Genomic DNA, 13,486 nt, shown 5'->3' on the forward strand with positions numbered 1-13,486 from the left:
ATAATCAACAAATGAAACACCTCATGCCTGAATAAAGGAAGACCATGACAAGGTTCAGGCATGGTTGATAACTGGCAAGTTAATCCTGCCACAAAAGTGCAATGCAATGCTAGTCAGGGTCCAATCGCCTACCCCTGACGCTTAATAGTATTACCATTGTCAAGTCCCTCACCACCATCCTGGGGGACACCACTGACCAGAAACTCAGCTGCATCAGCCACATAAATACCATGGCAACTAAGATCAAACAAAGGCTGGGTATCCAGCAACAAATCTCCAAAGACCCTCTACCAGGAACAAATCAGAAGTGTGATGGAATACTCTCCACTTGCCTGAATGAGTATAATGCCACCAACTCTAAAAGGCTTGACACCATCCATAACAAAGCACCATGCTTGACTGGCATTCCATCAACCACCCTAGACATCCAGTCCCTCCACCTTCTGTAAACCATGGCTGCAATGTGTACCATCTACAAAAAGTACTATAATTACATATCTACAATAATTCAATAACATCTCCCAAACCTGCGACCTCTACCCTACGAAGGACAAGGACAGCAGGCAGATATGAACATCATCACATGCAGATTCCCCTCCAAATTGTGACTTGGAAATATATCATTGGTCTTTCACCATCACCAGTCCTAATCCTGTAACCCCCATCCTTTGAGCATAATGGGAGCACCTTCACTAGAAGGACTGTAGCAGTTCAAGAAGGCAGCTCACCACACTGTTCTCAAGGATAGTCAGGGATGGGCTTTAAATGCTGGTCTTGCTGGAGATCCCAAAAATGAATAATTACAAAAAAAAACAATTACTGGTATTTTTCAATATTGCACCAAATTGAAATCATCAACAATGCTGAATCAGATCTTTTCAATGTGCTGCCCACAACTAATGCAGACACGAAGCACATATTCAAAGATCTTCTTGAACAGCAATTCAAAATAATGTGTATAATATTCCCATCAGGTCATGTCAAGGAGTCAGGGATTGTTACAGCCTGAAACTACCAATTAATTTCTTCTCCAATTTCTTTGCAGTCTCTTTGACATACTGTACATGCAAAACATCTGTTCCCAATCCAAAATTATCTTTCATCACCATTTTGGAGTTATTTCAGGTCTATAATATCATGGTTAGAAGAATCACCTGAATGACTCAATTACTAAGTTGTTCCCTTTTGGGAAACACAGCATTTTCAAATATGCTTTCATAGCTGTTGAACTTGCATTTTCTAAACAATCTATTGATTATATATGATATGATTATTATGAATTTACATTAATCTTCAAGCGCTTTAACTTGTTAATACATCACAAACCATTTTAAGTTAATAAAATATCCAATCCATTTCCCTACGTGATGTTCTGAGCATCAAAAGCTTGGGTGGTGAGGGGACTAATCTAGTGTGAACGTTAAGTTGTATTGTTCTTATGAACCTTTTACTGACTTGTTGTAGAGTAATACTGTTCAGTACATGTAAATGGGAGAAATAATTCTGAAAGAAAACCTGCATTATTAGAATTGGGGAAGGATAAAAGCAGCTAACACTTCATACTTATGGAAAATAGGCAAGGTTTTACTGGATTGAATATGATACATTTAAAATTGTATCAAGGAATTTACTAATATCCTGATTTCTGTGTCTATTAAAGAGTTGGTAATTTAAAGTACAGATTTAGAAATCTGCCTTTTTAAAAAAAAATTGTTACTATGGTATTTCAATGTGGCCCATGAGTGTAAATAGAAAAATGATTATACTTCAGCATTGCAATAACAAATCTCAGTGAAAAGCAGCCCTGGGAATTAAGGATAGCAACTTCATTATTCCAGCAAAACCATTGCTATGCTCACAAAATGCTTGTGTCTCCATTGTTATGCTCCCTGGTTTCATTCCACTGATTGATCAAGAATATTAAAATGACTTTTAATTATCTATGAGCAGTTTCATTTTAATTTGATAGCAATTGGTTTGATTTCAAAATTGTGCTGTAGTGATAATTCCCACTTACCAATGACTTTAACAAAGTAAGCATCAGCATCAAAGTTATTTCGCAAGGCATGAATCGTGAATTTTGAGTTTTCCTTATTTTCATTTAATACAAGCACATCCAAGATACCCTGCAATTAAAAACATTAAAATATATTAGTATTACACAAATTATATCTTTTGACTATATTGATTATAGTGTCAGCCATAGCTCCCCATATAGTGAGTTCAAGACCTTTGTAGAGACCTGAGGACAAAAATTTAGGCTGTCATTTTGGTGTTGTGAGGTGTCTTATTTGGATGAGACATTAAACAGAGTTTCAAGTGGACATAAAATATCCTGCAGCATTATTTCTCACCTGATGTCCTGGCTAACATTTACACTCAACTAGCATCACAAGCACTGGTTACCATCACATTGCTATTTGTGGGTGGTTACTACATGCAAGTTGCTGTGGTGTTTCCTGTTTTACAACTGTGACTTACTTGATGTGAACAGAGGAGTAACATAAATGAAATTTCAAAGGAAGAAATTATGCTTTTTAATATATATATTCAAATTCTTTTGTAAATTATTCTTGTTCAACAATGAAGGTTTATATTTTGAAGCTGAATAGAGTAATCCACAGAAAGATTTAAATATACTATAAAATTGGGTACACAGGCTGATGAAGTTCAATGTAAAACGATCACAGGATAGGGACAATATTGGTAACACTTGCTTTCATTGGCCATATCTTATTGTCATCAAAGTAAACTGCCTCTTGAACCACTGCAGTCCATCTGGTGAAGCACAATGCTGTTGGGTATGTCAGAAGGTCTATCCAGTTTTAGTCTTTCTCTTTTTGAAAGTAGTGGTAATGGTACAACTGAGTGGCTTGTTATTGGTATGACAATTTCGTTAATCTTCATTATGTAAGTACTAGTGTGGTGGAATGTAAACTAGGTGTTTTTTTTCCTCACTTGAAATGTCCATATCCCTGAGATAGAAATAGAATTCAAAACTTCTGTGAACACAGCTGCACAGTTTTAACACATTTGAAGCACTTGTATAATTAAAGACAAATATTTTGTGAACTATGGACAAACTTGCCTTTTACCACGAGGAACCGAAAACAATTACTTAATGTTTGGTGCAGCAATCTTTAACTCTACAAATGTTAATACAGTTTGAAATACTTCTCATAGAGAAACATAATCGCCAAGAATTTCTGGTTGCAATGGCTTGGAAACTGTTAGCATTTCCTGTCAATACTCTGTGAAAGTACAACCTCTGTTATCTACACATGTACAGTTAAATACATAAACCCAAAGACTGCTGAAAGTGAGATTGTACTCCTCTATAAAGTGACCTGCTGCATTATTTACTGAGGCAAAGGCTGATATAAACTTTAACATTTTACACAGTATTTTTATCGTAAAAATCAATGAACAACATTGTCTGCACAGTACCTCTGGTCCTGAAAAATTAACTTTGTATGTATAGAGTCTAATTTCCCACAATTATTATTTTAACATCTATTATTTTGAAAATGTAACAACTTTTATAAATGTAAAAATTTATACTTCAGTGAAGCTATTCAGCTTCAAAGTATAAACCTTCATTGTTGAACAAGAATAATTTACAGAAGAATATTTATACTTCAGTTTCTAACTTAACCTAAGTGCATGCTGTGATCTTTACTTCACCTTTTCTAAGGTGCTTAAAAAAAATTTAAAATGAGAAATTGCTTTTTTCTGGTTTGCTATCAGACTGTAATCTGATTGGCTGCTTAGTCTGCTTGCTAACATTAATTTGTCTGAATGTCACGAATCCCCTTAGAGATGACGTGAAGCAGTGACTTCGGTCAGAAAATGAGAAATCCATGCCATAGAGCACATTGAATTTTTGTGGGCAGGTATCTTTGAGGTCAGCACAAGACCAGAAAATTTGGGCCACTGTAAAGAAATAAATATTCATATAGATAATAATTTGGGTTATTATACACTTCAATAATCACAATGTCATAACTGAAGCAATGCCAGTTTTCATACAAACACTGGCCCATTATATCATTAGTAAGATGACAGAAACAATCTTAAATAAATAGAAAGAACAGAATGTTTTACAGCAGATAAAGTGTTTGTTTCGTAGCTTCATGACTACAAGTTAAAAGAAACACATTAATAAACAATGGATGCGATGTCTAGTTACTATTTAACCTACCCATAAAACAATTAGAATAAGTATTGCCAGAATTTAAAATGTCCATTTTTCACCATTGCAGGCTTAACTTTCACCTCTTTTTATACGTAGAGATTGATTAAGTGTAAATATTTATCCTTTTACTGTTCACGTAAAATCCTGATATCATTGTGCACTTAAAAGTTGGTATCAATTTCCACCATTCATTAATAGTGGAAATTACATGGCTATGTTATTAGTGATAGCCAGGACTTCTAGCATCATATTTTAAAGAAACGTCATGAATAAGAAAGTGGTTTATGTCTGAAACATCAATTGTTGCCTGCAATCTCAGTGTATTTTGATTGACTTACAACATATCTCTAGTATTAATAAGGTTTCAAATTTATTTAGCTGAAAGTTTCTAAATTAAGCTTTTTAAAAATTTCTTCTGCAAATTAGTTTCCCTTTCTCACATCAATTAACTACTGAACTAAGCTAATCAATAGAAAGTGTGCAAGATTATCCAGCTGAAAGCATAATATGCAAGGAAAAAATTGTTTAATTTCAAATTTATTCATGCCCTGTATTAAGAGTCTGCTACTAACACTAAACTAAATATGACAAGAAATAATCACATTTCCCCAATTAATCTCCTACAAGTTACACCAATGTTGGCTATATCTTTTGCAAAGAGCTCTAGTAAAGAATTCAGTTAAATGGAAATAATGTGTAGAAATTTTCAAAAATCATAATTTTAAATTAAATAGCCTCAGAGCAGGTAATTCAGATGTAAACATTTAAAAGCCAAAACCAGTTTTGTCTTCAGCAGCAGACAAATTTATGTATTTTCTAGCAAGTACCAGTAGATAACACTCTATGGTTTGGCTGATTTTTCCCATTTTATTTGACTATGCAGATAAGAAACTGCACAAAAACGTATTTCAGGGATTGAATCTGAACACTTAGCCTGTAGAAATCATTAATATATGGGGACATGAACCAAGCAGAGAGATATCTGTGAAATTCCCAATTCAAGCACTTGTGGAAAGCTTGATTCAGTATTCAAATTAACAATGAATGAACTTACGTCTTCATAAATGTCAAAGAAGGTTGCCACAACAGCATTCTTGATATGGTTTAAGTCGGACAATTCCCAGAGGACCCTGAACATTCGGCCCACCGGCCTGCAGCTTGCATCACTGCATGGAACATTTTCCAGTAGAAAAGCCTGTTTGTTGCTGTAAAAAGAGTGTAATCTTTAAAGAGTTTTATTTAAAACAAAACACAACTTGTTATCTAAATGTAGAATTTACAGGGGCAATTTAACTCTAGGTGAGTAAATGAAGTATTATTCAATCAGCTGTATATTAAAAATAAAACTCACTTGATTTTAATTTCCATTGAAATTGACAGAGCAAAATTAGCCTCTCTACTTTTATCTAAGTTGTACTGGTACACTCTATTAGTAACTGTATCCGTTAAACTATCTGATAACAGCATCAGGCAGTGAGTCAGGAGTTAAATCCCTTTGCTTTGTTGGATCTCAGAAAAGAACTAACTACTGAACAGTGTGACATTTTTTCATTCCCAAATTGGAAACCCAGTGCTCTCCCAGTGACCTTGTTAGCTTTGCTGAATTTGAGGTAGCTTTCTGTTGTAGGTTCATGCCTACCAGGATTTAATTTTAGATTGCTCAAACTGTTCCATGCATAACCAATGGAACAACAAAATCATTGATTCTGTTAGGCTGGGCTATCTTGAATATAGTTTACAGATGAAATGTCATGCCCAAAGATTGTATGGTTAATAAATAATGTATTAGGATTCAAATATCAAAATAAAAATTTGCAATCTTACCATCATTCCCATAGTATATGTAATTTTTGTTTGTATTAGTATCTAATATAGTATGTTAATATTGTTGGAAACTGGCTGAGAGTTTGATGAATTAGGAATGCACTTCTAAACCAAGCAATTTTTCTAGGATGTTATTAATCTTGTTTAATACCATTTTGAAAATTAATTTGAAATAGCGGGTGATGAAAGCAGCATTCTCCTTTTAGAAATCGTTGGAAAGTTTGGAGGCAACTTTATCAGTCTATTATGTTTTCACCTCTTTTTTTTCTCCTTTAATTTGCTCTCAAATCACTAAAATCTTCAAAGAAAAAATGATTAACATGAGGAAAGCAGACCAAAAGCTACAATGTCATTTTATACATGCAAGCTTGTTTACAACCTACTACACTATTTCAAAGAGATAACAACCCATCTGTTCCTAATCACTGAAGCTTTCAAAATGCAAATGCATTCCCAATGAAGGATTAAAGATTACTTATTACTTCCTTTCAGATAAACCATTGATCCAAACAGAACTCTTCCAAAGTCTGTAATTTCCTGAAAATCTAAATTGATATTACAGCCCTCCTGACCTTTCATGATTTCTTTTTGTCAAGAGTGATCAGTTTGCATCACGATGAAGATGAGCAAAAATATCTCATCACAGATGAGCAGATCACCAGGAGGGGGTCCTAACCTTTTAATTGCTTCTAAAACACATTTTGGAGGGACTAACTATAATCACACACCATCTGGCTTTTTCAATTCTGTCAGTGACAACTTCAAGGTACAGGATGATGTCACACAGTATGCCTAATAATTAAAGTGTTTGGGCTATAATTACAAACACTGTTATTAACCCTTCATAAGTACTTGATGCCCACAAAGCCAGTTTAGAACTTGTTAGAAATGCAACATTCTGTTTTACAGAATATCAATAACTAGTATTTTTAGCAAAATCTGTATTACACTCCAAGATTTACTTAAAATGAATGGAATTAAACTTTATTTCAAAAACTATTACATAGCACTTACAGCAAGAATATTTTATATTAACATCTTCACATATTAGTAATTTGCCAAAATTAGAAGCATTAGAACTGCACTCAGCACTCTACAAAATGCTGCAAGTAAACACTGGCAACCTGGGGGCAATTCACTAATTTCTCTTCCTTCTCTGACTTGAAGTTTGCCAGGAATTGAATGTTGTTTTTCAGAAGACAGCATGATTGTGACTGAGACTTTGACAAGTTCACAACTGAGAATGCAAATTTAAACTATTTAAGATTTTAAGGGGGGGGGGGGTTAAGCAAACATGTAAGAATATAATTTATTGTTAAACTTTCACCTGAACTATGACACAAAGTGGAGGAAACTCAATATTCACAATATCAGTATTAAGGATTTATGTAACTGGAACATTGTTAGGATATTCATTAGTAATTTTTTCTTTACATTAGTTTTTTTAAATAAAAGTTTTCCCAAGTGTCAACGTTTATATGTTCTAGACTTAGATTAAGTGAATTCTACACGAATAACACCTCCTCAAAAAATCCTATTTGTCTCTCATCTGCGGTGCTTAAATATGAACTTATGAAATAAAAGGTAATGGGGACAACCCTTTCTTGGCTGTCTACATTTCTCACACCTCAGTTCTTCAAAATTACAAGGTATCAATGTATTTGCAAAATAAATAAATCTTTAGGGGTTGGGGTTGCAGGGAGAAGCGAGCAGTGTCTTTACAAGTCTGGTTCTCTCCAAAGTAACAAATTGCCTTTAAAAAAATTGGAATTATATTTATAATGATGAAAGGCCAATTGGCCCAACCATTCCTGTTAATGTTTATCCTCCATGATTGGTCCTAATCCTATGTGCTTTATTCCATATCCTTTATATCCCCTTTCCACTATCCAACATCTATAAATTCAGTCGAAGGTTTCTCCTGGTCGTTTCCTTAAATCTCCTGGATTTCATTTTATAAGTACATATCTTTTCCTCCAAGTTACTTCAGTGATGAAAACTGTGCATCACCCACCTTTATTCTAAGCATATTTTTTAGAAAATCAAATGCCACATGTAACACTGTACTCAAAGAACCCCATCCGCCACATTTTTGCTCATTCAATCGTATTAACTAAACCCTCCCAGACATTACTTGGTTCTCAAAATTATTTATGATCTACTCTATTTTATTAGCATTCTGCAAATTTTGACAGTATTTCCTAAATGAAATCATTCATGCATATAGTAACAAAAATCGTCCCAAACAGAACACTGTACAGCATTACTGTCCATTTCCATTACTCTGAAAAACTCTTGGTTTCTCTGTTTTATCCAAGCTAATTGCACCTCCATAAACTTTTGTAACATCTTTTCTAAGGTTTTGTGAAAGTAAATAAATACAGCATTGAATTGTATATTTTTATTCAATGTATCTCTGCATTTCTCCTTAAACTAGTTTATAAGCCCTACCTTACCATAGTTCAGAGATTTTACAATTCCTTTCGTCATTATTTACACAAGGGTGTCTTCCTCTGGTCTTCCCTGGCACATTATTATTCCTTTTCAATCCCAACAGATTAATCTTCCACACCCCCCTGAAATTTATGCCAGCATTCCCCTTTGGTGCTCACTACTCAATTCAACTTGATAGTTTTCTCTTCTCTGACCCAATCAAAACCCATTATTCCTCTTCCATCTACTATTCGATCTGGCATTTCTTTTTCCAATATCCTTTCAGTTATGCTACACATCATCATCATGTGCCTCAATGAATCACTTAGAGCTTCTTTTCCACCAAAACAATCACTTGCGCGTGTTCTTTCTACCCAAAACACCATTTCTAGCTATCACCTTCATAAATCCCCTTTCTTGGTTTTCTCACATTCCTCCCTAAAAGTGCTGCTGGCATTCTTTCCCAACTTGATCTCTCAAAGGTATCCATATCCTTACGCTGCTGAGACTTTGGTGTTTACATATCTTAAATGGGAATTCTGGGAATCCCTATTTTGCCAAGAATTCTCATCCATAGAGTGAATAAAAGTAGGATATTCCCTGCAGCCAAACAATTAATTTGTTGCACAGAATATTTGATTGAGGGATTCAGGCAAATAGATGTGATTAAATATTAGATATTAAAAGTGAAGTGATTTAAAAAAAATAGGAGCTTTATTGGCTAACTATTAGTTCTTAAATCACTGAGGCTAGATTTATAAATATTGTTAACAGTCACTGCCATTTGCTGTGGCCCATTCAATTCAGACTGATTACCAGCTAAATATAGTAATTACTCTTCTGATTGAACCTTCTGTAATGTACAATCACATATCACACAATTCCATCAAAGCAGTTGCCAGCAAAACAGAATAGGCAACTTCACACTGAAATAAATAACCAACTCTAACTGGTCACAGACAAATTGCAGCAGTTAAATAGCTGGAATTTAAGAACAAGATTACGGCATTGCTGTTTACATTTATTGAAGGACAATCTTCTGCTCTTTAAAAATGGTGTGATGAGATCTGTTATGCTCAGCTGGGAGAGAAGTGCCATTCGTTTATCATTTCATCTTAATTACTGCGCCTCTGACAAAATACTACCTCTTCAATAGTTAACTGGAGCATCGGTCTAGATTTCTATGCTTAAATCTCTGGATTAAGACTTGAACCCGCAACCTTCTTTTCAACAAACAATTGATTCTAAATTTTTACTAAAGCACAAACTGTCTAATTATTTAATACTATTTATATTATAGAACTAAAATACATATTTAGTTTATTACTTAAACTAGACAAGCTGTTGACAGTTGGGTGGTCTAGCTGGTACTTAGAGGAGAACCTTACACAATGATTACTAAACCCCTGGTGAGTAATTGACTCTTTTTCCTTGTTCTCCTCTCACGAGTCATGTATAAAAAAAGCATGCGAGTGTTGGCAAAGCTGAAACTTATGTGCCAAACTAGACATTCATGCTTTCAATTATATACAATGAACAATTTTCTGAGATGCTATATTTAACTAGTTTCTGTTTTACTCTTGATCTAGCATCAGGAAATTCATGTTTTTTTTCATTGGATTGGAATCACAGGGTTACAGTACCGATTAGAACCATGAAAATGACTGACAGTCTGTCAGCATTTTTCCTTTGTTTTGTACAAATGGTATTTCATTGATTTATAGGTGTCACATGAGCTAAATGATTTTCAGTATGTTGGTGGCTTTTCAAAATTCTGATTTGCAATTGTTAACTCTAAACACAAAATCACATATCCCCGATATGACTTGGAGCCACATGTAGACGAGAATTCAGAAGACCACATATAACAATGCAGGCATAGGAATAGAAGCATTTATTTGTGATTCTCTAGCAAAGACCATAAAGGTAAGAATAGAGCAAGGCAAGTATGCTTTCACCTAGCTGAATGCCGGTAGGGTGCATTGCAGGAAGATAATGTGATCAACCACAGACAGCAGAAAGAGGAGAGATAGCTTATCTTTTTTTTAAGAATTACTTCAAATGTTATTATTGACTTTGATCAGAGCTATTTTGTTTCTGTACTCAGGGTGAAACCTTGCAAGAAAGATTTAATATACTATTAAGAGTAAGATGGGCAAGAATTTGCAAGGCCATAAATGCTGAAGAACTTTGGAGAGGAAAGGTGCATTGAAGATGATACAGTGGTTTCCAGGCACTTGGGTCAAGGATTTTTTTTGAGGTCAAGGGTTGATGATCATGATGATAATGACGACAAAATATTTGGAGCAGATGTAGATAGTCTCGTTTGATAAATACAGGATGGTTGGAGCAGAAAATTTTCACTGGCAGTGTGTCTTCAAGATCTGAATGAGTTTAGGAGGCAGAAAAGATCCAAGATCTAATATGTTCCAGATTACCAATGGATTATTATAATATTTGATTCCTTTTGACATCTGAGAGGACCAGAAAAAGATGCAAGGAAGCACAGCACAACTGACCTTTAAGAGCTAACATTTGTGAGAAGTTAGTATGCTCATGCTCAAAAACTTAATCCCTTCTTTGCTTGAAAATATTATGTACAAACTAATAGCAAAAAAAGCCTGGTCCTTCAACTTGGGTTGATTAATTTTTCTGCACTGATATTGCTTGTGGCAAGAAGGCTGAATGACTTGCTTCAATTAATAGAAGCTTTGCAAAAACAGCTAACCAGTTCTCAGCTATGATCACTTGACATGCTGCTATGATTCCTGGGGAGAAAAGTCTTTGCTTCAATCTGTTTCCTAGATATGCTTCCTATTCTGGCAAGGAAGCATCTGTGATTTGTGAAACAGGCAGCAGTAAGGCTCAGTGCCTTGCAAGACACTGTCTATGAATCCAACGAATACATTAAATCATATGTAACATTTTTTATAACTCAAAAGCACAGTAAAGCAGTAAATAGAGGCAGTAGTATTTTTTAGTAGATTTTGCGTTATTTAACTCTAATGTACTTGGATCTAATTGACCAACAGAAAACAGAACATTCAAATCAACTATTTTCACTACTGTTGTGACTAAGACTTAGGAAAGACAATAAGTTAATTAAAGCAAAGCATTAAGTTTATACTGACTTTATTACTATTAATTATGTTGGAAACCATAGTATTCTCAAATTTCTAGACACTTATCAAAAAAAATTTACAGTCATTAAGTGACCTCTTTAACTACTAGATATAACCTTGTGTCTAGCCTGGAAGTCAAATACCTGGCTAAAAATACACCAACTTATTCTTAAAAATGGGTCAAAAATTAAGGATAACAATAGATCAAAAGCGTACCTTGCTTGGGGAGGGGAGGGAAGAGTTTGGATTGCAGAGAGGAAGATGTGTTTTATCATCCAAAATATTTTGCTCTGAATGTAGCCATGCTTCTATCTATACAAAAGGTGGGAAAGCTACCAAAGAAATCTGCATAAAATAGGGCCATATTTTCTCAGATATTCTTTCACTTCTAACTGGTGAATAATTCAGAATGAATCATGTCATTTCAATGACAGTAAGTAACTTGGAGACCAATGAGAGAATTTGCAAGCATGTAAATTCATACCAGGCTAAAAAAAAAACAAAAGGAATTGAGATTTTATGGAAAATTAAAGAATGACAAAGATTAATCGCATGATGCATTACTTAACATTCTCCTTTACCCAATCCTTTAACAAATTATTTTAATGTCATACAAATACCAGATACACAAATTATATTAACCATATCTGACATAAAGCACATTATCCATAAAATATATCAAAATAGAACCACATAGGAGTCTTGCACCAGTCGTCCAGATATTCCTGGTGTGCGACATTTGTAAGCCTACCTTCTACAAGAACATGTGTGCTTTGGAGGTGATATTAACATTGGGTTTTCCCATTAGCATGTTATGCACGAGTAATTTCACAACTGCAGAAAATAACCAGGGTTGACCATCTCTCAAGTGTGAAGTGAGCACTGAATACAGCTGTTGCTGGAAATTATTCTGCAGCTTGAGAACCACTGCAGACAAGAATGACAGCACAGACATAGGAATGGTTCACTGTTTCATCGATGCAGACTTCTACATCTCAGATCAGAAAGTGCACATCGCCAGGGATGTCCTACATCCCAGGAAGCCACCCAAATCTCGATGCTGCAAAAGGTTTAACAACCTCACATATCTGGTCAAGGTCAGTAGAGACTGCAAGAAGTTCCATCTGTCAAATAAAAATGACCACACTCATATACCTACTGCCATTCCAACACTCACACATCACACGCGAACAACTATTCAACCCTTCTATGCAATTCATATATGCACATCGAAACAAGCTCACCAATAATTTTACCAGCAAAACATGCCCAGAGGATCAATTAGTTAGAGGAGAGGGAACTAACAATTGTCGTCATTTATTGGTTGGAGATTAATATCACCCATATACACATCACCATCTCAGATCCTACCTTGCCCTTCTCACAATTTTCTGTCTGATAACAACCAGAAAATTCAAATTGACTCTGCTTACACAATTTCTCTCATCAACATGACCCTACTCTTGTGCCTCTCCCATTTCAGATGGGCAGCAGGAATAACAGCACGTCACTCCCCTCCACCTGCCTGGTTACTAGTGTAGGCAGCCCCAGGTTACACAAGGGTTCCATTCCCAAGAACTGTCCGTAAGCTGATTTTTCCACATCAGAAATGTCTGTTTTCTATAGTAACTCATATTGTATTGCTCTACATAAACTTGCTATAATTATTTCATTTCATTGAACAATCACCCTGACACTACCCATAATTAAACTACTGGAATATATACTGTCTCCAGTCATTAATGAATACCATGAAACGTTTTATTATTATTACTAGCTTGAAAAATGCTTTAAAAATGTAGGGGAGAATTTATGCAAATTCAGGTTTCCTTAAGTCAGGTCATTGGTACCTGGGAAGCCCACGTACTCTGTGGATGTTAAAATTATGAAGTAGGGTCTGCATTTGGAAGTC

The 13,486-nt window shown here is 34.9% G+C and overlaps 1 protein-coding gene across 1 annotated transcript in view; it reads right to left on the reverse strand.

The window, feature by feature from the left end:
• Positions 1–13,486, reverse strand: part of itfg1 (integrin alpha FG-GAP repeat containing 1) — a 157,996-nt gene that overhangs the window by 67,871 nt on the left and 76,639 nt on the right. The window contains exons 11-12 of the mRNA XM_052028085.1: positions 5,250–5,400; positions 2,018–2,126 (exon numbers count right to left, since the gene is read on the reverse strand). Of these exons, the coding sequence (XP_051884045.1) occupies positions 2,018–2,126; positions 5,250–5,400 (260 nt within the window). The remainder of the gene's footprint in view (positions 1–2,017; positions 2,127–5,249; positions 5,401–13,486) is intronic.

This window comes from Pristis pectinata, chromosome 13, assembly GCF_009764475.1.
Source record: "Pristis pectinata isolate sPriPec2 chromosome 13, sPriPec2.1.pri, whole genome shotgun sequence".
Classification (NCBI taxonomy): domain Eukaryota; kingdom Metazoa; phylum Chordata; class Chondrichthyes; order Rhinopristiformes; family Pristidae; genus Pristis; species Pristis pectinata.